General features: G+C 40.7%; 1 protein-coding gene across 2 annotated transcripts in view; it reads right to left on the reverse strand.

Moving 5' to 3' along the window:
• Nucleotides 1-26,707, reverse strand: part of ANKRD50 (ankyrin repeat domain 50) — a 39,783-nt gene extending 13,076 nt beyond the window's left edge. Inside the window, exons 1-3 of one of the 2 annotated variants that reach the window (XM_039550786.1) lie at nucleotides 26,567-26,707; nucleotides 24,450-25,731; nucleotides 4,160-4,389 (exon numbers count right to left, since the gene is read on the reverse strand). In XM_039550786.1, the coding sequence (XP_039406720.1) occupies nucleotides 4,160-4,389; nucleotides 24,450-24,928 (709 nt within the window). In that variant the 5' untranslated portion in view covers nucleotides 24,929-25,731; nucleotides 26,567-26,707. Of the gene's footprint in view, nucleotides 1-4,159; nucleotides 4,390-24,449; nucleotides 25,732-26,456; nucleotides 26,546-26,566 lie in introns of those variants that run through there. The other variant, XM_039550787.1, reaches the window with a different exon arrangement.
• Nucleotides 26,708-27,083: the final 376 nt, after the last annotated feature.

Below are 27,083 nucleotides of genomic sequence, written 5' to 3' on the forward strand. Positions count from 1 at the left end.
TTACAAATTTCTCTGCCTCTTCTGCAGGTGCTATGAGACACTGAGGCTGAAGTATGCTCCTCTCACTGGTCCGTGTCACTGCACAGAAGTTTATTTAATTAGATCTACAGGTAATAGTCCATTTAAAACAATTTTGTCTTCCCTCTTTAATTACAAGGCAACTAAGTTCCGAGTTCACACACAGCTTTTTACAAGGAAATATGAAGTTCCCTAGTAAGGTGTTTTCAAAGCAGTAGTGAAAAGAAAAGACATAGTAATTAAAAGCTCCCTATATATTTCCCAAGCAATCTAAATAATTTTTCTTTCCAAACCCCAGACCTAAACAAGAAATAAACTTTTTCAAAGCTTCAATATTATAAAAGTGAATTTTACAACCACATAAATATATATAGTTTATCTTTTATAGTAAAAATCCAACTCCCATGAAGACTTCAAAAAACCATGAAGTCACCCAAATAAATTCCAACCTACAATGAAAAATTAGAGGACAACTCAGATTTTGTTATTTTGGAAGAAATCCCTCCTGAAGTAGTCTCATGCCATTTATTTTCTGGAATGGCAGCTAATGAGAAAGGTTCAGCTCCAAATCTGGCAACTGATTTCATTTAGGGATTCAGCAATAGAACTACCTGAGTAGTTTTAATCACCAAACAGTGAGGTTTTTGAGAGAAGCTGGGTTGTGATTTTTTACTGTATTTCTCTAAGGTTTTTGCATTTTTGCTTATTTTTTAAATTTTTTTGGAAAGGCTGTAAGGAAAACAACCCTCCACATCTATTCAGACCAGTAAATAGCAGAAACATGAGAAAGACATGTTCCCAAGATTTCCAATCAAGAATAAATTTGGATAAATACCAGCTCTTAATAGTACCTCTCTGGAACTGAATGACAAATGAAAGGATGAGTGTAAAATGGATGACATTGTCTGTTTCTGCCTATGGACAAGTGGGTGAACGGCACTTAAGATGCCTCTGAGGCTAAACTGAACCCTTTCACCTCCACTTTTGGTTCTTTTTATTGAAGTTTCCAGCATCTTTTTGGTATTTGCCACTAACTTTATGAGAACTATGGCTCCCTGAGACATGACATCTGCACAGGCTGTGCTGCACTGGTGCACTCATGCCTCATGCATGTGAAGGAATTCTTTGGAAGAATGCCAGCGTTTAATTGAGGGGTATAATCATCCAGATGCCACACATACTTGATTTATGTGTCTAGCAAAAAAAGAAGAAATTAGGTAAATTCCTATTAAAAAAAGCTGCCTTAAACCATTTGTACATATGCACTTTTGTCCACCGACCTTTATACTGCTAATGAGAAATTATCTGCTGTTCACTCCAAATTACCTATGTAAAATTGCCCGCTTTTGAAATGCCTCAAGTTTTCCAACTAATATGATGGATTTCTCAAGCCAGGAAATTAGTTTTGTAAGCATGACTCCTATGCTTTCAAGACTTAGTCTCATCTTAGAAGAATCATTAGAATAAGTTCATTAGCTAAAAAACAACAACAGAAAAATAAACTCTATATTCTGTGCCACTTTCACATTGGAAAGGCTGTGTTGATGCAGCTGCTTGAGTGCCCATACTTGGAGTCAAATGGTAACAAATGATAATGTAGGAGACAACTGTGAATAACTATGGGTGCAGGACAGCACTGTTAAATTTAGGAGAAAAGCCATTAGGAAAAGAAAGCAGGCAGCATGTGGCAGTTGGTGACAGAGCACATGAAGAGAAGGCAGTTATCTGTCCCCCTCCTTTCCTAACTCATCTGGCATTTGCTCACTGTGGAGGGTGACCACAGACTCAGCCAGGCATCATCTCACATTTGGTTCATATTTTTGAGGTTGTCTCTGTAGCCATGAGAGGCAAAGCTTTTTTTTTTTTTTTTTTTTTTTACTTTTTTTTTAAAATTAATGAAAGCTGAGAATCTGAGTAAGGGCAAAAAATCCGTAGCACATTGTGCTACTACAGAATCTGGGAATACAGAAGGGCCCAGAGCACACGCTGCAGCAGATGCAGGCACAACTATTCAGTTTTCATAAATAAGTCGCCACCAGAAGTGACAGAACAAAGAGGATCAGAGTAAACACCCCTCCTCCTTTTCTCATTCTTAAGCGTGCTAGGGATGATATTCACCACTGGCAGCATCAGGATGACAGTGGGTGAGAAAGACTGGACTCTCTCTTCCATGTCATCACTAGTTTTGGCTTGGGAGCTGCTTGCAGAACTCCCATCTGTACTGCACACCCAAAAAAGAGCATCCTCAGGATAAGGCCACTGCAGCAATACTGCTTCCAGTCATTGGGTACACTTTGCTGAAATGAGAGCTAAACCCATCTGTCAGACAAATCCGGAGGAAGTTTTCACTGCATGAAAATTTTAAGTGAAAACAGATATAAACTTACTGCAAACAAATTAATATTGCTTAATCTATATTTCATACCATACTCCAAAACTTTTTTAACAGAAACAACTACAGATGGGACACATTTTTTAATCCACCCTAAAAGGATCCCAATCTCTCTTACCAAGTTACAGTGCAACTGATTTTTATTTGGTCCAAATACTTATTGTTGATCTTCAATTCTGCCTGCCCACCAGCTGAAAATAAATAGCTGTAAAAATCGGCTCAGCTAAAAGTAAACATTCAAACACCACAAAGGAGGAGAAGAGTTTGCCCCAGTAGAAGAGTTAATGTCAGTCAATCCTTTTCAGGCTAGAACCCAAAAAGAAATCCATATTATTTGCAGTTTTACAAAGTTGCAACAAAGTTGCATCGTTTTTGAAGTTAACAGAAGCTTCAGCCATGCTCCTCATATCCTCACTACACCTTCTGCAAACTTGAGTATTGGCTGGTAACAGGGAAATCCTCCAACAGTGTATTAAAAGGGCAGCCATCACATTGGCTGTAATGTCACATTTTCCTTTCATAGTGGCTAAACCACCACTTCCTCTGAATAGACCCTAAAATTTCTTCTCAGTTTGTATCCAATTCTTTCTTTGCTCTACCTTTTCCACAGTGAAGATGGGATTATAGTATCACACACTAATTTCCTTTATGCTATTTATCAAGTCATACTCTGTGGAAATGAAAAATTAACTCACTGGAATTAAATTTATTTTAAAGGCATATCCATTACTTCTGCTGATTCCTGTCAGGAATTCCATCTGGAAATATACTTAGAAGACAAGAGCAATTTTTTAGGACTAGTCTGAAATACTGTATGATTTAATGGAAAGGAAATAGAACTGTTGTGAAAAAGATTTGTCTGTTTTTTTGGCAATGACAAGGTATATAATCAGCCAAGCTTTGACAAAACTATTCCCATATAAATGCCTAAAGGAACCCTGTGAAGCTACCCCAAAGTTTCTTTTAGTTCTCACATACTCCCAAATACCAGTCTTCGTGTCTGCCACTGATTAATACAGTACTTCATTCCAAAATGCAATTATCCCATTGACCTTTTGCCACTGTGGAAACGAGCAAGCCTATGGGTCTAAGTTCTATAATCACATTTTTGTCTTAATTGTGTCCTTTATACACACAGGCTTTATACATAGGCCTGGAATCCAGTCCAGATATTGCCTTTTATTAAATTTCAGAGAACTTCCAGTAACAATATCGTTACAGTGAAGAAATGTTCTCATGACACAGTAAAGCCTGGATGAAGAAGCTGTAAAAATTTTTTTTACTGTGCAACCTTTGCCAAAAGCACAGTCCGAGAATTCACATCTACATTGTTCCTCTCTCCAATTTCACCTTCAGAGATTATTACCCACTTTCTGCAAACACGGGGAGAGATTTTAATGGGAGATGAAAGGAAAACCTGAGGTTGTAAGGAATGGGTGTATGCAGCTGAAATACTTCTACACTTACACATCACCTACACTGTTTTAAGCTTTATAAAACGAGCAAAGCAAGAACACTGGGGAGAACATGGGTGTTTGCAAAGATATAATTTAACTCTAAAATGCTTGGCTGATTGAAGCTTTCCATAGTCCTGCGTAAACTGGGATGTGTGTTTTTTAGAATTGCCATTTTTGCTATTGTCATTTTTCAGAACTAAGCATGCAGCAGTGCTTTCCACCATCCCCCAGGGCCTGATAAATACAACGTCCTGGGTACAGGTCCCAAACAATTCCTGTACTCTGTGCTCACCTGTAAACATTTTTGTAACAGCTTTACTCTGCTTGCGGGCAGAACACAGGAGGAGCAGCCAGGGAGGGAAGAACTCGAAGTGGCTGGCTAAAATGTCTGCTATTGTCCCAGATAAACTCGTGGAAGTCTGTTCACCTTCGGCAACGTTACAGCCCTCGTCCACCGAATCCACCAGCATGAAGAGGCTCTGCTGAGGGGGCTTCATTCCCAAGAGAGGGAGCAGAATGCACCTGGAAGGAACATGACACAAAATCAGCATTTTAAATGCATTTAACAATACATTGACTGTCATATAGGGCATCCAAGATGAAGCTATGATCAACTTAAAATGCAAAGTCACTTTTTAAAAATAGTTACCATGGAAAACATCGAAGTAGACTAAACTAACAGAAACACTTTGAACAGGTAGTGATGTAATTCTTGTTTAGGCACCACTACTTTTTCATTAACTTCTAAGTATAACAATACTTTAAAATTATGTAACAGTGTTCAAGGCTAATTAGCAGACTTGGAAAAACGTTGCTTCACTAAGAAGCTACTTGGCCTAAAGCTTAAGAACTTCACTACTGTTGTCTCTGCCAAAGCTGTTGCTACTGCTTATCAGAAACTAATAGCGAACAACAGTTGGTCATGAAACAAAAATCTAAAAGACAAATGAAATATCAAAGCTCAAAGAGTTCAAGTCTGAATGAATAACAGTATTACAAAGAACAGAATTTCTGCCATACCTTCACAAATAAAATGCAAATTAGTAGCAGACTGAGGCATTTGGTAGTGACTTTGATGTATTAGCTTTTATTTATATTGAAGTTGCCAAGCTCCTATTACTGGGAGAGGATTATCTGCATCCTCGGGATGCAACTCTAACAACACATCTGATTGTGTGGCTAAAAATTTCAAATTTGCATCTACTGTTGCTCTCTTTAAGGGTGTTTCTTAAAAATATACCTAACTGCATTTACATGTATCTTTAAATAGTACTACATAACCATCATGCATCTGTTCAGTATTTCCACACACCACTACTATTTTTCTGGGAAACTTCATAGTGATTTAGGTCTGTAAGTTTCACTGACTAAATTATCTTTAAATACACTTGGCAAGTAAACTTTGACTTTATAGTACACAGATTCGGAAAACGAAACGAGGTGACAAAAATACATAACTGACAGTTTACTCTCTTGTAAAATTGCTGTTTGCACATGTCCAGAAGGCATGCACATCATAAGTAGTTTTTGTTTTACTCAAGACCATAATAACCTTTTTCATTTATTTTACTGAACAAATTTACTTCAGAAGACTTTGGTCAACACATTATCACCTACCAAGCATTCAAAGGGGAATATAGGCAAATCTTGCCTGTTAATGCAAGAATTTAACCCACTTCAGAAATGATTCATAAGCCTTGTTAGGGGGAGGTTTGTTGTTTTCTGACTGAGAAAAATGCAAAATGGAAATAGTGGTACAATTTCATGTCTGGCAATAACAGCAGAAACTAGCAGAACAGACTAGGAGGAAATTTTCTCAGAGATATAAAAAGGAAGTACAGAATACTTGTGATCTGAAAGTGTTCAGTATTACATGGATTTTAAAACACAGCCTTCCACCCCCAGCACCATTTTTTTTTTCCAGAAGCACAAGACTTCTGACAACTCTTTGGTAGTTCCCCAACTAGGTACTCCTTCAGAAGACGTCTGAAGTCCAACTGAAATCACTGTTCACTAAGCTGGGAAGTTAAGCAGCTACCAATTTACAGAACAGGAAATTAAAGTAGCCATGAGGTTAAAATTACTTTCCCAAGTGATGCCAATCCCACAATGAAAGGAGGCGGTTGGAAATGACCACATTTTCCACCCCTTCCCCCACCACAATGCTGCCTTGCCCCCTCAGCTATTTGTGTCAAGGCATTTTTCCTGCAACATTTCTTTCCCTATCAAAATTAATTTTCTTCTCACACAGTTCTCTGTATGAAATTACTTTTTGAGAATGAATGCTACTACAAGATATGAAGAAATGGTAATGGTATCTTAAATTAAAATCTCACTTCAAATCTGTGTGACCCTAACAAAATGCCTACAAAATACCTTAGGAGCACCCAGAAGCATTCTTGTGTCAGTTTTTACCTGTTGGGAGCACCACCAAGAAAAGCGATCGGTTGCATCTGGGAAAGATTCCCAAATCACTCTGCTTCTAAAAAAGGGCTGGAAGCAGATGTCTAAGGAATAATGTAAGAACTGGGCAAGCACTAGAAGACCAAATTTTCCCAGTATTCTCAGCAATCACTGATTCCAGGGACTTTCTGAACCAGAGATTCAGTCTTTGCACTTAACATCCCTTAAGGGACCACACTTCCACAGGTTTGTCCAAGTCTTGCATGAACTGATGTAAGGCTCTGGCATCCACAACAGCAAAGCCGTCGGCAGCTTAGCTACACGCGGCATCAAATAACCCCTCCTTTTGTAGTTTAAAAACCAAAGTGTCCTTGTTCCATTTGATGTCCTTCAACTTCTGACTGGAAGAGACAGTGAGCAGTAATGTCATATTCCCACTATCTATGCCATTTGTACCACAGCCTCTCTGAGCTACTTTTTCCCAGGCAGAAGAGTCCTAGCATATTGAAGCTGCTCCACAAAATGCTATTCCACAGCCTCTTGTCTCCCTGTGCTCTGCTTCTTTCCACTTCACAATACTTGTAGTTCTGAATCTTAACATAATTTAAATTCCACTAGGAAAAATATATGCACATAAGAAATGAGGCACAATGACTTCTCCCAGCCTCCAGCAACACTAATAAAAGTGTGGCATTAACAAGATATTGATCAGGCTTTCTCTTTAAGTGCCCTTTGAAACTGTTTGATAAAATTCTGTTCTTCCGAGACACTTTACATCACAAGTTCAGAGTCGATGCCAAGGAACATAACAGTGAAACTTTTCGGGAAGTGCTGTGCTAATTTGCCAGAAGTCACATTATGTGACAGCCAGGGGATCAGCCCCAGACAGCACGGGGTTATGAAAGGCAGGTCCTGCCTGACCAACCTGATCTCCTTCCATGACAGGGTAACCCACACAGTGGATTAGGGGAAGGCTGTGGTTGTTGTTTACCCAGACTTTAGTAAAGCCTCTGCCAGTGTTTCCCACATCACCCTCCTGGACAAACTGGCTGGATGGTCCAGTCTAAAGAGAGGTGGGGAAGGGAGTTAAAATCCAGCTGGTGGCAGGTCACAAGTGGTATTCCCTGGGCTCAGTATTGGGGCCAGTCATCTCTAGTATCTTTGTTGCTCTGGATGGAGACACCAAGTGAACCCTCACTAAGTCAATCTCTTCTCCCAAGACATGGTTTAGTGGTGGACTTTGCAATGCTGGGTCGATAATCTCAAAGGTCTTTTCCAACCTACACCATCCTAGGAGTCTGTGTTTACTCCATAACATGACTTTGTAATTCCACTCTCCTACCATTTCTTGATTACATAGGAAAATAACATAAATCAACACGGAATTAACAATGTCTTTAAAGCACTTCCCTCAAGGGTGATTCATCTATGGTTGTTTTAACAGATTGCTTAATGTGCAGAGTGCCTCTCAGAAGATTGGAAGTTGATTTTCTTTACCTTCTGAAAGGGTAACAGCTTTATCTTTACAACTTTTATATTTAATACAGATATAAAAGTGGTTATCATTAAAAACAACAGTTGACTAGTCAGTAAAAATAGAAAATCTCCAGAGAAAACAGCACAATTAGGTATTTTAAATGACGGAATTCATTTTAATGGCAATCTAATGACTTACTTATGCAGAGCAAAGATATTTTACATGCTCTGCAGCAAAAAAGAATACCTCAGAACAATGAGCCATCCCACAGAATTCTTCAGGATTGCTACTGAGTTGACTGAACCCATGCAAACATGATTTTCCACACATGGAAGGAATACATACAGGCTATGCTGAAGTTCTGCTTATGGTTGTCCTTGACATTTTTAGATTGGATCCACAAAAACACAAAGACACAACAGAACAGAGTAGAAAGACAGCGGCATTGTCCACAAAGAGTCACAGTGGAGTGCACATACTTATTTAAAAAAGGAAAAAAAAATAAGATAAAGCAAGCACATACATGCTAAATAGCAATTAATGAGTAGCCACTCATTCCGTTGCCCCACTAGGGGCAACAGAAATCATAATGTGTTCCTCATATTTGACTGTCTCTGGGGTATAAAAAAATTCAGCTATGTCCCCATTGAAACTGGGAGCATAGCTTATTCCTAAAAGGGCTTCCGTTTCTCTACCCAGCTGCCAGCATTCACACACAGAACAAGTGTATAAAAAATCATCTCCTAAGCAGGCCAGAAGCAGCAGGCAAAAAAAAACCCAAAGAAAAACACAACCACTACCCCTGACTTGTCAGACTCCAAGAGCTGCTACTTTTAGCAAAGCATGACACACTTCAAATCTCATGACAGAAATGACATATTTGGAAATCTGCTTTACTACTACTACTGAGCTCTTACCTTTCTTTTTCTAAACAGTGTAACAATGCCGTAACAAACTGCTTTTTGAGACACCTTCTTCCATGAGATTATATCTCAGTATTTCCAGGAACCTGTATTCCAAAGAAGCACCATCCCAGAGGTCTGCATCATGAACTTACAACCTCTGTTCTTTCCAAAGAAAAGTTTGTAGAAAAGAAGACAACATCATTATTCCACACATAGTCTCCTCTTGCTTTTTCCCACGTTTCTACACCAGATTCCTTGAGGAAATTCATCACCTATTTGTCACATTCCTAAATCCTGCATGTTGATCAGGAATATGCCTATATATATATATTGGATTGATGTCTTTGTGTATATGTATTTATATACAAAGAGTTTAACAATACCTAGTGTATAACAAAATAATTCTCCAAGCACTCATCTCAATTTTCAGAAAAGCAAACAAGCATCTTCCTTCTTATATGAGGTTCACAACATGATATATCACAGCCCTTTACAATGTAAATTTTAAGACACTTATTTCCATTTATGTTGTATCGGCAAATACGGAAAATGAAGTGCACAGTGAGACTGTAAATAAGCCAACTATATTTACATAATGTTGTAGTAATTTTTGCCAGCAACATAAGAAGCAGCAGGATTTTTGCCTAAAAATCACACACTGAGACCTAGCAACAATCCTAATCACTAAGTGGAAACCTGATGCTGCTGCCTCTTCCAGCTCTAAATCAGGTGTAGCAGAAGCTCCACTGTCCCCGGCCCGCTGCTGGGAAACAGGCAGGGAAGGAGAAGGCTCTGTAGGGCAGTTAAGAGCTGGAGGAGCTGCATGCCAGGGAAAGGGGTAGGAATTATGTTGTACAGACACTACAGAGGGGAGCTCAGGCCATTGCAGGATACCTAAGGACACAGGTACCCAAGGGCACAAATCTAAACAATAGGGTTTTCACTACTTCCACTGCTCATGGAGTAAACGTAAGAGCTTCTAAGTGTCTAAGAAGAGAAAACAAAATGCTAAACTCCAGATATTTTTAATCATCTCTATTTGAAAAATTCTCACAAGTGACAGCAAACTCCAGACTTTGTTCCTCATATGCTTACAGACACATGTTCATTTGTATATTGTAATAATCCACAGGTTGGTTAGCAGGGAGTATAATCGATTAAAGCTGTCTGTCCCCACCACCCCCAGCTCCCAATTTGCATTTAAAAGCATGGAGCCAGTGAAGATAAAGCTGTTAAAGACTGCTAGAAGCTTCAGCAAAGACATACTTACACCAATAGCTGCATTTTTCTCTTTTGTTTTCCAAACTGCATTTGGGGCACAGGTCACAACAAAAAAAGAAAAGGTGAATTTAACTTCTAATAAAATTGACAATGCCTGCTGTTCAGCAGATGAAATATTGCCCTCTTTCCAAGTACTTTTAGCAGCTGTATTCACACAGAAAGAAAAACCAGAGCATCTTTACAAATTGCTTGTAGCGCTGTTTGTAGAGGAGTGAGCTTTATTTTGTCCTGTGACAAGGCATTTACGTCTTATGGATGACTTACAGTAAACAGTTTATTTACCTGCCTTATAATGCATTCTGGCTAATGATTAAAAGGCAAATTAATGATCAAATCAATAGCTGCTTTCTGTATATTACCACCCCAATTCTTGGCACTATATACATGTGGAATACAGGCCTTTCCTTCTTACTAATTGCCCAGCTGCTCATAGTGGTAATAACATCCTGAAAAACAGACACACAGGACCCTTAACTAACTGGGAATATTTATGAAAGATGAGGGCTGTGAAGCATGGAACAGTTCCACACTTTAAAAAGCTGCAAAATATAACCCACAGGGCAAAAGTGAAGTGACCCAGTTGGATGTGTGCACACCTATGTACATACCAACAGATCTGATCTGGTTATCGAGGTGCTTGTTCTGTACTTTCTCAACAAGATAAAGTGCACTGCAGCTGGTTATGACTTTCTAAGTGTAAAACTGGAATTAAGACACACTCCTGGGCTACACTACAATACCGATTATTGTTTCTAGTAAATTATTTATTTGCATAGGAAGACAAACTGGCTCTAACAATTCCACGCAACCATGGTTAATCTTATGAAGGAAGGGGCAGAAAGCAGAAAAGAAAAAAAACAAAACCAAACCCACTCTGAGAAACACCTATTGGGAAAGCTCTAGGTGAAGTACACAGATGTAAATCAAGGGTCTGGCCTTTTCAGAAGTGGTGAATTAGAAACAGCAGGCAAGTCTTGTGCAACTCAATACCTGATTTTGCAATGTCTTGTAGCAACCTGGATTTTATCTGCAATTGTAAGGCAGACTTGCAGCCCCACCAGGAGAGCACAAAAGCCAGCTCTAGGGCATCAAGCCAGACAAAAGCCGAGTTTATGGTGGAACCCGCGCCACTGGTGCCACAGAAACAGGCCTGGACCCTGGGTATTGATTAGAGACCTCCTACTGTCTCACACTAATACAGAGGTGATTTTTGGCTACAAAGCACTGCCAGTGGATCTATTTGTGGATTTACTTGAACCCTTGGAAAAGAGAAGCGTTAAGAGCAAATATTTTGGTGTAATAGTGGCCTGCCCACAACAGTTTGCAAACAACTTAGCTATTATAAAGGACAGACAACTGTGGCTGAAAACCATTCACAACTGCTACCAGGAGTAGGTGACTGTATTTTAAATGGAATATACTTGCTATATGTGCTAACATATACAATATATTCTAAATTACTCCAAATCTGACATAAAAGAATCTGTGTCCCCGAAGGCAAAGTGGGGAAGAGTACAGAAGACATGCAAACATTTTCCCCAAACATGTAATATAAAAAAGGGCAATGTATTCTACACCAGCTCTCACAGTTCTGTTTTACAGTGATGGAGAGGTCACCTAGTCCACTTCCTCACCTACAGCAGGATCAGCTCTACATCTGTCATCCCTGAGATACAAGCCTAGGCATTCCTGAAGATTTGCACCAATCAATACTGTCTCCCTAAGCAATCCACTACAGTGCTTCAATATTGTTGAAAATGGGAAGTTTTCTCCTTCCCTGTCTAACCTTTACCTGCTTTCCTGCAATTCAAACCTTGTACTTCCTGCCCTATAACTTCTGTCCCACAGATAACACCAGGGTCATTACAAGGAAGCCAGCAGTACCCAAAATTTATAACCACTTCCCTCCAGTCAGCTGACAGCATTAAAGAACAGGCTGAAAAGAAGAAAAATACAGGATAGACCCCTATGAAACCAACATGATATGCTGTGTCAGTGTGAAAGTGAAGTACTGATATTTAAGTACAGTTACCACTCTCTTATTCCATGTAGCCAAACACAGTTCTGCCTTGCACATGGCCTGTCTGCACCAGTCTCATGCAAGCAAAGCCTTCCTGCAGTCAAGATGGCATTTATAGTTATCCCTTATCCACACGTCCTGTGACTCTTCTAAATAGAAGTTAGATTAACTTTATCAAAACCAAACCATGTCATACCATGTTAGTTGTTTTTCACCTCTTTGTTATCTCCCAGCTACTTGCAAATAGTTTGTCTGATTATTTCTTCTGGCATTTTTAATTTTGACTGACATGCTTCTAATTCCCCATGCCTTTTTTATCCCTTCTTAGATCAAGGCACTAAATAAAAAAATTTTTCTTTCAACTCTGAATTTTCAGCAATCCTGATAAAGATAACCTGCCCTTTGAAGACAATAGGTAACAGTTTGAGAACATCTCACCTATTCTGTACTGGGTATCTGATTGGGGTTTTTGGTCTGGGCTATGTTTTTCTTTGATCTTACCTCTTTCTCACTAGTTTTATGATGTTGGCTGACTGCAAAATGACTGTTTTTTAAGAAAGGGCAACATACATGAGCACTGACATTTTTGCTTTCCTGCTGCTATCAGGGTTTTTTCCCCAAGGAACAGCAGACCAGGACTTGGTGGATACTGTCTTCTTTCTGCTAACGGATGTAAGGAGTTCTTTCTTGTAAAACACACCTCCCAGGAAACTTGATCAACGCACCTTGAACTCGCAGTCTTGACCTCATTTTTACATTACCCTTTCACTTTCACCTTAGGTGGCTGCTCTACATTCTTTCTGCCACCTTCCTCCTAGTGTTTAACACATGAGCGATGAGGAGCTTAGTTTCACTGAACTGGACATTTAATACGGCGCTTTGAGACCTCAGTGCTCTTTCCAGCCAATTCCTTCATTTTTCATTATACTCCTCTTCATCAGATCTTACTCACAGATCATCTGAGGTCAGCAACATCTCCATCTTTCAGTTTGCCTTTCTTTCTCTTTCCTTCCTAAGCAAAGAATCGTGAAATCATTTAGGGTGGAAAAGGCCTTTGAGTCCAACCATTAACCCAACACATGCATTTAGGATCATTTCATAGTCACTATCAGCAAAAGATTTCTTTAATATCCTCAGCTGATTTTTGCCAATCTGACTGAAGCTAATTTATGTCTCCCCACTAGCTATTATCTCCTCTTTGACATCAGAAGTATGGTCAGTGCCAGACTCCTGCTTGTATCATGCCTTCCCAGCTGATGTTTATCTCCTATTTGTTATTCAAATTTTTAACTGTGCAGACATTATCATCCAAATTCTATGCCATGGATAATGCCACTTGTTATCTTAAAGCAGCTTGGCTCACTTGAGCTTGCTGATTCGGTAAAGCACTTACAATTTTACAGAAGACACAGTTTTGAGGTGTGGGAATCTCTCTTCCTTACCAAGGACTCTACTTGGACTAAGCAGGTAAACTCTTAGACTCACAAGATGGTCTGATAGGTAGTTGGTTTTACAGTCCATGAAAGATCAGGCTTACTAACAAACCCTGAAGCAGAAATCCCACATGCAGAGCTATCAGCACACATGGTATATGTATTTTAATCAGATTTTCCAGTGCCTTTAATTTCTTTACTTTATTCTAGAACTACAAGCAAGCATATTATGTACAAAACAAGCTACTTTTTAAACACATACCAGTTATACAAGTTATCCTGACAGATCTTTTAGAACACTGAACTCTATCTCGACTGTACACTAAAATTTCCAGTTCTGCTTGTTCACCCCTTACCTTTTTTCCATTAGTATAAAGACATCTAAGGCATTTGATTATTTCCTGGCTTACCTTCTTGTCTGTCCCATGACCTACATGACTAAGCCTATTTCCCCTCCTCCTCCATCCCTGGTTTTTGAGCTGTTGTCTAAGTTGCTGTTACTTATATTTACTCCTGGAATTCATCATCCACCAGGTTTTGCTTTAAAGCTCTTTAATTAGGGTCAAAAATCAATGTTTTTCTTTCTATTAAGCATCAATTAAGTTCTCAATGGTATTTTTTTCTGCAAATCCCTCTCTTTTTTTAAAAAAATAGTAGGAGGTGTCAAAGAAAGTATACTTTGCATCAAATGCATGAGATGAAAGCATCAAATCAGACTCACTGAAAGCTATCATTAGTAGAAATGAGAGAATTGCCTATACTGCACCTTATTTTCCATACAAGTAAAGTTCGGCTAATAACTTACTTTGCAAATATTCAAAAGCCTGTGGTTGAAATGCAACATGTAAGAGTGGGGCACCACAATAAAAAAACAAACAAGTTGATATATGCAACAGAATGTATTAAAATTACAAGGTTAGTTTTAAATCATTTATGAAACCAAAGGCACAGGCAAAGGAAATATATTTTATATATATATAGTCTTTCCAGCTTTCCTTACAAAAATGTAACTTCAATAAGCAGTGTTATCTAGACACAGTACACAACAGAGTTGCAATTCTTGTAGCTTTATAGGCATTTGAATTTGTAGGTATTATTCTACATTTTGGAGATAGACAAAAATCCCTTTCTTTTTTTCTGTTTTTATTTATGCAGTGCATAAACACAGCTGAAGTAACAGATATTTCTTTACAGGTATATGACTGTATTTGCTGGCATGAGAGAAATGCTAAGTACAAGAAGAAAACTAAAAACTCCCAGATGAGACAGGTAGAAAACTGCACTGAATAAATTCAATTGTGTGGCTGTTGTCAGGCTATATGCTAGTTTACTATGCTCTATTATTCCACGACCATAAAACAGAATACAGTAGATTAATACACACAATAAAAGAGTCACCATTATTACTGCAGTTCAGTCTGACAATCCCCAAATTAATTAGATTTTCCTATGCCTTCCAAAGGGAAAAAAACCCAACATTACTGATTGGGAAGCAGGAAGAAGAGGAGCTGCAGTCGCTGTTTCAGCAGTAAGAGGCTCCTTCAGAACAGGGGGTTCTCAAACTGCCAGCCTGGAAGAACCAGGCTAAACAACAACAGACATTTTACAATCTTGGTAATTCCCTAATCAAGTTGCTCCACACCTGCCTATGTCATGCCTTGCCCACCATCATAAAGCACCCCACACTTCCACTGCTGAACTGATTGCAGGATTATATTGTCCAACCTCATTTTGAGAAAATCCTCTGCACAAATACCAGATGAAAAGCTGTTAAGAATTTGCCTTCCTAGGCAAGCACACTTAAGACAGCTTTCCTACTATGTTTGTGTTACCACATATCTTTATCCATCTTATTTTCCATCTTAGTAAAATGGACTACCCTAATGTTTATTGCACTGTCTTAGTTGAAGAGGCAACAGATGGAGCAGCTTTCATGTGTCCCATTCAAAATTATTCTCCCATACTCCCCAAAGTACAATTCACAGCATATGTTTCTCATGCATCACTTTGGGGCCTTATCAGTTATCTTGTGGCTTTGTTTTCTTCACCCCCAGCCCCAAGCAGATATAGTTTCCCTGTTTTGCCTGTATTCTCCAATTGATGCTTTCTGTATTTTCTCGACAATTTACTCTCAAGAAAACCACTTAGGTTAGCACCATGTAGACCTGATTCTATAATCTTACAGCACTGATGCATTTAGCTTTGGAACTGATTTTGTAGCTTCATATTTATTAGCCTTAGCTACAATAATCAGTGAGAGAAACTACATCTTCCTCTTCCTCCTCTCCTATAACTCATACACAAATTGTTTGCTGGGGATGAAAACCTAAGCACAAGTTAAAATAGAAGAAAGTACTAATGAAAAAAGTATAGAAACACAGAATGATTTGGTGTTGTGCTGTTAACTGCTGAAGTATCCATCTGCTAGACTGTTAAATTTTGATAATCCAAAATCATATAGGACACAATTTCACTTAACACAGATCAGCTGCACTTTACCTACAAACAGAACTTTTTTTCTAATGTCCTGTTGAACTTTACTTCACGAAAGTGTAGAAAAAGGATGGACAGCTTAGTGTATCATGCTCACTATTGCTGCAGGAGAGTTGATGCAGTTAAACCAAGATTTGTTAATTAACTGCTGTAAGATGGAGATCATGCTGTAATCCCATTCTCAACAGTTTTTCCTCCTGAGGTTCATTCCTACCTGCCTGTTACTGTCATCTCTATATTGCTGGTATTTTCCTTAACTCATTTAGAACTCCTGAACAGTTTTCTCTTTCTTCCAGACAACTCCATGATGCTGCAAATAACCTTAAATAAGGTGCTGCCATGGCCCCTCCCTTCCTTCTCTCATGTTCTAAGATATCACAGATCTCTAGCACACAATTTGCATCTATGCACAGCCCGGCACCCACCTCCCCTCCCTCACACAAGCACCAGTATTACCAGCTCACACTAGGACATAACAAAGAAAAAAACCTAAGGAAAAGACACTGGTGGTTGGTCTGTGGACCTAAAGTCCACTCACATATGATCCTTTATTCCATCCTTCCTCTCACTCCCATCAATTTAAACAGCAGCATCCACAACTGAGCCAAAAGTCTGATGGCCTTTACCTGCAAGAGTTTTTGGTCCTCACTTTGTTTGAAGGTATCTACAAACATGTGACACTTGATTGCAATTGGTTTGCCCCTTTTACTTCATTATGTAAATTTCCCCAGTTGCCTTCTTATCATGATCTCATTTTCAGTTCTTTTTTCATGCTATCTTATCACATCTTGATGCCAACAAGCAGACCAGGAACCTTCCCACCTCCATTCTTTCCAGCATCTCCTCTGCAATACCTTTGAGCACCTCTGTACAACTCAACCCTTGGGTCAATGTAATTATTTTCTTGCTTTTTTTGCCTGATTATTTCTTTTTCAGCAGTCATTCTTCAATCACAAAGTGTCTTTGCATTAACTATTGAAAATACTCCTGCTCCTGGACATACACAGAAGATTTCTCACCCTTCCAAGTGTATTGCATGTATCATCACGAGCAAGAAACTGAAATCTCTTCAAGTCATTGCTTTCAGGAGGTGCTATTTCAATACTATCTTCTCCCAGTATATAAGACACACTAAGTCCTTTCTACTTCACCATCCACCAAATCCTTTTAATTTTTTCATTGAAAAAGAAGAAAGGAAAAGAAACTTAAACCCTGGCACAAGCTATGAACATGTGCATAGAAAACTGAAGGGAAGGGAAATAATTAACAAGTAAGAATTGCTATGAAGGTCCATCTAACTAAACAGCTTATAGGAAAACCTGCAAGGTTTAAGTCTGAGCCACACTGATTAAAGCCAAAATGTTAATGCCTATAGAAATAGAAGACAAAAAGGTCTATGTAAGTTGTCATTATTAAAATGCCTTGGGGAAACTTTCTTATGGTAATTTAATCTGAAAAGGTTAAAACCTTAAACGGTATTATGTTCAGTCTGTAGGCTGTGCTTCCATACAATGAAAGAGGAACATACAGCTTGCTCTTGCAGAAACACTCACTGCTGCTATGTGACCCGTTAACTCCACAGATTTAAGGGAAAAGCCTAAAGAGAAACATGCCACAAAGTACTTAAGCTTCAGGCAATGCTCAACTTTCTAATGGTCTGGAGAACGCCAGAATACAAGAGTTTCCTATGAAACCCAGCATCAGTTACAAGTCTAAAGCCCCAGTTACATGTAAATACTCAAAAAGCTCCAGCAGAGTCAAGATGCTCTCACAAGGGCAAATTTACCTTCTGCAACTTCACTTTCAGTTCAGTGGATTTCAGTTCAGAATTTCTTTCACTGAGCTGGAAAGACAGGCTGAGTTGGCAGATTCTTTTTAACCTCTTGTGCATGCTCTTACAAAAATAGTTTCTCATCTCACCCATAAATTGGTATGATTTTCAGTTGGTATCTTGCTCCATCATTTCTGAGCATTAAATACATCATAAATAAACAGAACAACTTGATTTTAACTGTAATGAGATCGTTTTTAACTGTAATGAGATCATTTTTAACTGAAAACTCCTACTAAAAGGAGAACTCAATCTTCTAACAGATCAAGCTCTTCTGGGCTAGGGTCCAACTAACTTCAGAATTCTAGTCAAGCATAAGTGAAAGATGTAGGAATGGACAAAAATCTGGGGAAGTACAGAAGTAGAATGCTGCTTATTTACACATCTAAAACATTGGTAAGAAAAATTCCCTTTAGACACTGAAAGCTTTTATTTAGCTAAGGGATTTTTTAATGCCACATTCATTCTTAGGTATGACCTCTGAGGACAGACTAACAAACTGGAATTATTTAATTTCAAGTAGAGATGAAAGAGAATAAAGCTGTTTTCAAATACGTAGAAGGCTGTCCCAAAAAGGAAAGAAAGAATCTCTTCTCCATGTCTCTGGAGAACACCTTAAGTAGTAAAATCTTAGATTATAGCAAAAAAAAACAACTCAGGATAACATACAGCTTTTTTTTCTAGAAGAACTGTGAAGCATAAGAGCAGATGAAGCCAGCATCTTCAGTTTTTTCTGTCTGGTGAAAGAGATGCTGGACTTGATTTTTCTGAGCTCCCCTTCCAACCTTCTCGAGGTTCAAATCAGTCTATTGCACATTTGAACTTTACACTTGGTAAACGAATAAACACACTGGAGGTTTAATAACTTTCTTCTTTAAAGGGTCTTGTAAATTAATTTATCATGCATTCAGGTCCTTCTTTGCATGAAAAAGGATACAGTTAGTTTCTACCATTTATAGTTCTATAAAATTAAGAGAGACTGACGAAATCTGTATCTTCATGCCTTCCCTGCAACCCCTGGAGAGCAACAGCTCCCAAGACTGTACTGGAGCTCTGGAAGCAGAGGGAGAGGCTCTGTAGCAGCCCTTTCCAGAATTAAGTAGATTAGAGAAAGAGACGTAGATCATTCCCAGGCAGTCTGAGACCTGGGTGAGAAAAACCGAGTCATTTATTATCTATAAAAGATTAATACTGAATTAGTAATTATCTTTTAGAGTGAATTGATAGAAATCCCAGCAGCTTTTGGGTTTCCAGTAGCCCAAGCACAGGTATCTGTAACTGTCTCCAATGTGCTGCCTCTCACTGTCACCTTTTCACAGCAGTCTCAGAACCTGGTGCTGCAAACTGCAGCAGAATCACATACTGTGGTTAATTCACTAGCAAGGGAAACTCTTAACTTTGTAGGGTGCAACATCAAAACTCATTAAAGTCAGGATACTCTTAATTCATCTCAAATTTACTCCAAAATGCACTCAAATTTTTGCAATTAACAATAAGGTACTCCATACCAGCAAAAAGCTCACTAGTTAATTGTTCAATAAAGCCTACACAATCCATTATAATTTTTATTATATTACTGACTTCAAAGACGGTACAAGGAGTTCTAAAAATGAACAGCTTCTTCACACTTCATCTGTTATCATTTACAACTCAATGTCTAAATCTTTTCCTTCGTCTAAGCAAGAAAAATGCATTTCAGTACTGCAGATTGAAAGTTCCTGGACAAAAGTCACAGTATGTCTGCTGAACAAACCACTGTTTTTCTACGTTGTCAGACAAAGAATCCAGAACCTGAAATAACACTTGTTACCCCGTATCACTTAGATAGGAGTAAAAACTCTGCCACCTACCACTTGCAACTTTCTGATGATACACGACTCTTGAGGGAAAAGGGAAGAAAAAGATAAAAAAATAACTTAGTAACATAGAAAGTCAATACAGGTGAAGGGCTGGGGGGGAGGAAATGCTTGTTAGCATTGGCTGACGCTCAGAAGTTTTTCTTCTGAATTCTGCCCTTTATTTTTGCCCTTTATATTACTAGGTTTCCATTATATTGCCACAGACACACCACCAGAGGCTCAATCCTTTGGAGTTCTCCAAGCAGGCAGAAGGAACTTTACATAGATCAGCTACTGGCACAAGAACTGCTGCACTTTAACGCTGTCCAAAGGAGTGACTCACATCACTCATACAAGGCTTTCAAATTTAATCAATGCAAACCCCTGCTTCAAACGTGCAGTCAGCAGAGAACCTTACATGACCTCTCACACCTCTTACAGCCAAGTCTACAGATATTTGCATATTCTAGAGAACTATAAAACTGTTTGGCTTTTTACATCACTTAACATTATTGGTCACATTAAACGACAAGGTAAATCTGTTGAGCACACAGAGATCAGGAGGTAGAAACAGAAGAAAAGCTGTGACAGTCTGGGAATCTGCAAAAGGAACCACTGCACTGAATTTAGCATCAGCATGCATAGAATGTGGTGTCCTTTCTGAAAAAAAAAAAAAGGATACTTAAGCTCTGGGGTACAGCTTCCCTATATTCATTTCTGGTAAAGAGGATGTAACATCAGTTTGAGAAAACTTCCATTAAGTTCTTATAGAGTCACAAATTCGTTCAGCAGCTCTTTCTGGTTTTGTTTTGTGGCTTTACTTCTTTTAAATTTCTATTTTTTTGGGTCTCTAAGTGGAAATCTGAATTCACAGCTTCGTTCTTTTTCCTGATGAAAGTCACTTAGATCAGACCCTCTCACAATAAAGTAGTTGTATGAGAAATACTTCAGTAATACAATTTTAGGATACTTCACAAGCAAAAAACACTTGGACATCACTGACCCAAAGTCAATACACGAGACGTAAGGATGTGAAAGGTCTTAAAAGATTTGAAGTTCCCTGAAAAGACACTCAGAAAGAATGAAACTTCATCTGTGAGTGAGAGCAAAGCAGCTCCATCTGCACCAGGCTGCTGGGAGATGTGGAAATTCGCCTTTTATTTTTTTTGTGATTTATTAATTGCAGCAACACACCCAAGCAAAATTCAATATTTGCTTTAGGTTTGTACTAGACCAACACACACCAAAGGTGAGTTTGGTGCAAGTCTAAAAACATGGTGTTATTTAACACGTTCCACCTCTAAATTCTCTATCCCAGGAGCTTTGGTCTTGGGTATCTTTCAAACTCAAGAGCAACGGCTGCAAATGAAGCAAGCTCTGCCTCCCACCAGTAATCCCAACTGCAGCACAGTACATGGGAATTATATGCCTTTCCCTACTGTCTGAAGGTGTTTAATGTCATCTCCTCTGTCTGAAAGACATAAACCAGGAACATAAGGGAAATGCCTTTCTGCAGCTTAGTTTACACAAATTTCAGCATTGTCCACAGTTTGTATCAGAGTTCCTCCATGCCCTCATGGCCTTGGATAAGTGGTATCTGCCTGTATTCCTACCAAATCACTGGAAGCATAAACTTGCTGCAGCAAAACCAAAACAACCCTGGAGACAGCATTGCAAAATTTGGGTTATTCCGACTTTAACTCTTCTTTATGAACAGGGAAGAAGAGCCTAATAGACCTTTTGAATTAAATTCTCTGTCTATCACATCATTTTCCCTTAACTTCTGGTGTCTGTAACATCTTTGTTACCTTCTGCTTTACTTTCACTGAAAATTTGAGTGAGGGTTCAGCTCTCTCCCTGACATTTAAGGCTGCTTTCTGCTCCAGCACTGAGTGCCTGATAAGAAAAGTGCTGTAAGTAGCTGTTCTTTCTCTCAGCTGTCAGTGCAGCAACAAATGCAAAATGTTAAATACATTTGTCTAACTCAGCCCTTCCTGTTCTTCAAAACTGCAAGATCTGCCCCTGAACGAATTTTTAGGGCATTTAAAGCTTATAAATGCATATGACATTTAAATAGCATGAGAAACTCTGAGGGTCATCAGTTGCACATGTATCACTATGACCATCAGGACTGCTGAAAATCTATTTAAGAAACATCCTTCAGGAAAACATGTCACTATTTTAACTAACAAACTTTATATTGTTTACAAACTGGCATGTTACAAGACATTAGGAAGTTTTTCTTTCTTGCTATTTCCAGGACAATTAGCACAAAAATAGAGTGGTGTCATCTTGTTTAGCACTTATGAAGAGAAGTCTTTCCATTTTAGGCCATTGAATACATGGCTGGGTCTGGAAGAGCTGTGAAAAGCAGAGCAAAAATTTGACAGTGCCTTTAAAGAAAAATATTTCCCCTCTTGTACCGAATAAACTAAAAGAAGGCAAAAATCAATGGAGCACTGAGACAAGCACTTTGTGCTTCTTCAGTGCCTTTACACAAGGGGAGAAGCAATCTTATCTGACTGTTAAGTCTTCCTAGAACTCATTTCACATTACAACGACTTTACCTTGCCATAAACACACCAGAGCAGAGGACTGAAGCGCTCCGTGGCAAGTCTTAGAAACCATGGAACATCCTAAATTACAATTTTGTTAAAACATTTCTTGCATGGTTTATGTATTAGCAAAGGTTCAATTAAACAAATGGCTGAGGTGTTTGATGGTGGGAAGGGGCTTGCCAAGTGCCTCTTTGTTTGTGGACAAAGATTGTATCACCCAGCAGAACAAGCTCGCGGTGCCGCTGTCAACAGCCACCTCCTGGTCCCCTGCCACAGTGCTGAAAACTTGTATTCCCAGCACAGCACCTTGTCTCCAACACCTCATCTCCCTTAAATCTGAAACAGGAGAATGAAGACCATCCACCACAGCTGCTTTTGAGAGCAGGAGATCAGGGTAAGTGGGAGCAAGGGGATACATGAAGGGTGAAAAGAAAAATCTTGACTGAAGCTGTTGTACTACCTCGTAAGAATTTTTAGTGTAGTAATAGATCACAATCATTGCTGCAAAATTTGAGAAGGAAAAGACTATTACCGGATGTTGTGCCTATTTTATTTTTCCAATACAAAACCAAGAATGCTGTGTATTGACCTAAATACTCAGAACAGCCCATCATTAAACCCCGTGCTCATAAAAATCAGTCTAAAAAGCTGAGTCTGACTAACCAGCATCTCTTACATTTTATATTTCAGTTGCATTTTTGTCTAAAGACATTTACCTAGCTCCTGTTCTGTGCAGTAAGGCAATCAATTTTAGAACAGAGGAAGGATTCCAGCTCTTACTTAGAACTTGCCTGTACTAAATTAGTAAGATTTCCCTGTAATAGACTTTTAAACATAAACAGGCTCTTACTCACCAGATTAATCCACTTTCATGATTTTAAAAGACTGCCTGAAGCTAGATGGCCAGTCAGCTATTCCATTTATAGACACTTAATTGCACCCAGTTTTTATTCATTAGAATTTAAGAGGGCTTAATACCTCTGAAATTAGGACCCAAATAGCTGTTAGAAGTTGCATACTCACTTAGCAGCAAGCAAAAATTCCAGAACTAGTCTCGGTTTAGAGTATTTGTTTTAAGACACTACACTGAGAACAATGTAGACATGCATCCTGTTTATTCAGCAGGCAAGGACATAATGGCCATCAGAACTGGAAGGCTCCTTTACACCATTACGACGATAAGAGCAAGCACTACAGTTCAACCTCAGTACTCGTCTCCCCAGTCTTAGCAGTCAGGGGGAAAAAAAAATAGAGGAATTTTTTTTAATACTGCAAACATCAGGCAATAAACCCTCAAGTACCACAAAAAGTTACACCACTACAGAGTACCAAAAAATTTCAGTTTAACCAATATTCCAGAGGAGTTTTATACTGGCAACACTATCAACTGGAGCTGTGTTGATGAAGATAAGCCTTGTCCTTCACGAATTTTCCTTCATTGTGACTCAAAGGAATAAAGACCAATAGACACACACTGACACACAGGCTGTGCTCAAGACTGTACATTGTTCTAAGTAAATCTATGGATATACACTGTTATATACATGCAATATATCCTTTCCTATGTCCTTATCCTCACAGAAACAGAATTACCAGTGACATACTCCGGAGACTATGGTTTGTTTGGGAACACTAATACAAAAAATCTGGTTTTTTTTCCATTCAGCTTAGATAGCTGACAAACCTCTTAAGGGGCAGGGTGAACCCTCTTGATCAATTTCTGATCCCCTCAACACTCTGAAGTACTTACAAAAGAAGTAGCAATAAAGATTTGACACAATCTGTGCATATTGTCAGAAGTAACATAAGGAGTTAATTGACATTTTCCTACCACATATTTTTAGACAAACATAAAACTGATGTGCTGGATCAGACCCAGAGATCCATTAGCCCAGTCTCCTCTTAGAGAGAGGATGTTATTGGAAGCTTTTCCAAGGGTCCTATTAGGTCTGTTTCAGGTCTGTGAAGGACAACTGCCCTACCTTTATGGCACATGGAGACCATGGACTAGGTATTTTCCACTCTGAAGTCAGTTACTTTCAAGTCTTTCCAAAACACCCAGTTACATCTGAGGGTATTAATATACAAATGTAAATAAATTCACTATTAATAATAAACTTTGTTTTTAAAGTGAATATTTATTTATGTCAGCTATAACGACAAAGTTAGATTTTTCCATGGTAAGTCTGTAAGCTCTGACAGAGATAACAAGCCATGAAACAAACATGTTTGGAACTATCTGCATCTTAGGCTCACTGGAAGGAAGACCTAAACAGCAGATTTTTTTTGTTTATTTTGGTTTTGTTTTCAATAGGTTTTTTTTTTTTTTTAATTTTTTTTTACCTTTTAAATGCTTCAGCAGGGTTCCTCTCACATTCCCCGGGCTGCAACAGACTTTGAATAGCAGGATCTCTTAGTTTGTCCTCATATCCCGGGATCAGTCCACTGCGGCATATTTGTGTGACTAAACCTCTAATAAAGCCTCCAACACAGAGTGTGTCAGAGTCCTGGGCCCTGCAGAAATGGAAGGCCAGAGCCTGGCGATGTAAGCCTCTTTGCAGGTTTGCAGGTGAGCTTGGCCACAGTAACTCAGTGCAGAGAGCTGTCTTCCCACTACCGGGGCCTCCTACCAACAATACACCCCAGGCAGCTCCTTTCCCAGAGACACCACCGGTGTTATTCCCAGAATTTCCTACAAGAGATGGTTTGTTGGCAGCACTACTGCCGCAGCTAGCTTTCTCCTGGAGGCAGTGCTGAAGCTTGTGGAAAACCCACTCCCTACAGTAAAACTGCTTTCCCTGCAGCAAGCTGGTTTGAGCCATCTTATAAAGCTTCTTCTCTTGGATGTGTCATAAGCTGCAGCACATCTTCAACATCTCAGGAGCAGGGAGACACACGTTCATCCGGCACAGGACAATCTTGTGCACAGAACTCGACAGAGGTGACGGCGACTGGCCACCCTTCCTCGTAAAACTCAAGAGCCTCTTCTCTGCAGGAAGGGTGTCACTCCATCTGTGCACCGTGCTGGGATCAGCATGGCACAATCACAGCTCAGCTGACATCGTGCAGGGGCGGCTGGTACCAGCCCTCAGCAAGACTTCTGGTGTGGCTCACAAGTTCATGCAGCTCCATGGCTGCATCTGTGGTTTAGGCAGTTGTGTGTGTTCCCAGTGTACAAGGGAGACAATACATCTGGAAAAACTTGAGGGAAAGCCAACTTTGCAGTGTATACTAAATGCCTTTCAACTCTAGGCATTAATCTCTCTGGATATACATACAGAAAAAGCTGTCCATAATAAAATGTTTCTTCTGGGAATTTCATAAAAAAAGTGATTTTTCTTCAGCGTACTATATACACACCACAAACGTGGCAAGTACCCCTGACTAAAGCAGCCAGTCTGGACAGCAAGCTTTGCAGACTTCATACAACTGAGAGAGTGTCTGAGAAATGCTTCACATTATGGTTTCTTATGGAATACAGGAGACGGGGGAAAAAAAAATGTTTACAGCTTCTTATTTCAATACATTCGTAGTGTCTTCTTCAGGAACTTGGATTCTTACTGAACCTGTTCTCAGGTATCTCAATCGCAAGATGTCAGAAGAGACAACATCTTCCCCTAGAGCTCTGAAATAAAGGAAGACAGCACTTTTAACCCTACATGCAAGTCATAATTCAGTCAGCTGCAAACGCAGACAACAAAGAGCAAAGTCAAGGGCTCGTATTCCTTATTTTTGCTAATACTGTTAAATTAATCAAAAGAGCCGTTTTAAAGAAAATTTGTTGTTACGAGGTGTGATCAGCCACATGCAAAAAACCCAACAATAAACAATGAGCAGATATGACAGTGGCCTCAAAACCACAGCAAGTCTTGCATTTTCTCCCGAGGAGAACTGAATATATCCCTTCATCCCAGAAACATTCCTCCTAGCGAAGCTTCATCACCGAATCCTCTCCTCACCCCATTTTCCTCCTGCCGGCTGCGGGCGTTTTTGGGAGTTTGTGTTGCAGGGCAGCGCTGCTCCCCGCACGCTTCTTTGTTCGCGGCAGCGGCGCCCGGCAGCCCGGGGTCACGGCGTGACACCCCGCGCCACCGCCCCGTGCCCCCGGCGGCACCCCCGCACCCCGAGCCACCGCCTGAGCCCGGGCTGCGCCTCAGCCCCGCGCCCTCCCAGCCCGGGCACCACCGCGCAGGCACGGCTCGGGAGCCGCTCGGGACCACTCGGCAGCGCGACCACCTCCCTCCGGGAAAACCCCGAGCAGCTGGGGAGCGCCCCAGCCCTTCCTCTGCCTCTCGCCCCCCGGCGCGGCGCCACACGCCCTGCGCCCGCCGCCCTCTGCCGCGCACACACCCGGCTCCGCACGGGACCCGGGCACCCGCTCCGCGCCCGGCGGGGACCCCGCAGCCCCGGGGCCGGTGTCAGCCCCGCCCGGGCAGGGCCTCCTCCCGCCGCTCGCTCACCTCCGCCGCCGCCTCGGCGCGGCAGCTCCTCCAGACGGCTCCTCTCGCCGCTGCCCGCGCCCCTCCTCTTCCTCCGCCCGGCCCCTGGGCTCCCGCCCCCGGGCGCCGCCGTGCCAGGGCCGCGGCCACCCCGCTCCGCGACTGCCTCAGCCCGCCCGGTGCTCTCCCTCCTCGGCACCTCCCTCGCTCCCCGCTCCGGCCGCCCCGGCCCCGCCTCAGCCCGCCCCCCTTCCTCCGGCGGCGGGGACATCTGGGGCGAAGTAGTGCGGAGCGGAGGGAGACGGGCGGTGCCCCTCGCCGCCGCCCCGGGCTTTGTCCCGGCCCCGGGGCCGCCCTCCGTCCCGCCCGCTCCCCGGCGCCTCCCGCCGCGGCCCTGCAGGGGGCGGCCGCGCCTCCCGCCGCGGGCCTGAGCCGCCGTCCCGGCCGCGCTTCGCGGCAGCGAAACTTGAGGGGGAAAGGTCCTGTCTGGAGGCGAGCCCTCCGTTACCCCGGGGCAGACACGGCTCCTCACATTAAA

This window comes from Corvus cornix, chromosome 4 (assembly GCF_000738735.6).
Source record: "Corvus cornix cornix isolate S_Up_H32 chromosome 4, ASM73873v5, whole genome shotgun sequence".
Lineage (NCBI taxonomy): Eukaryota > Metazoa > Chordata > Aves > Passeriformes > Corvidae > Corvus > Corvus cornix.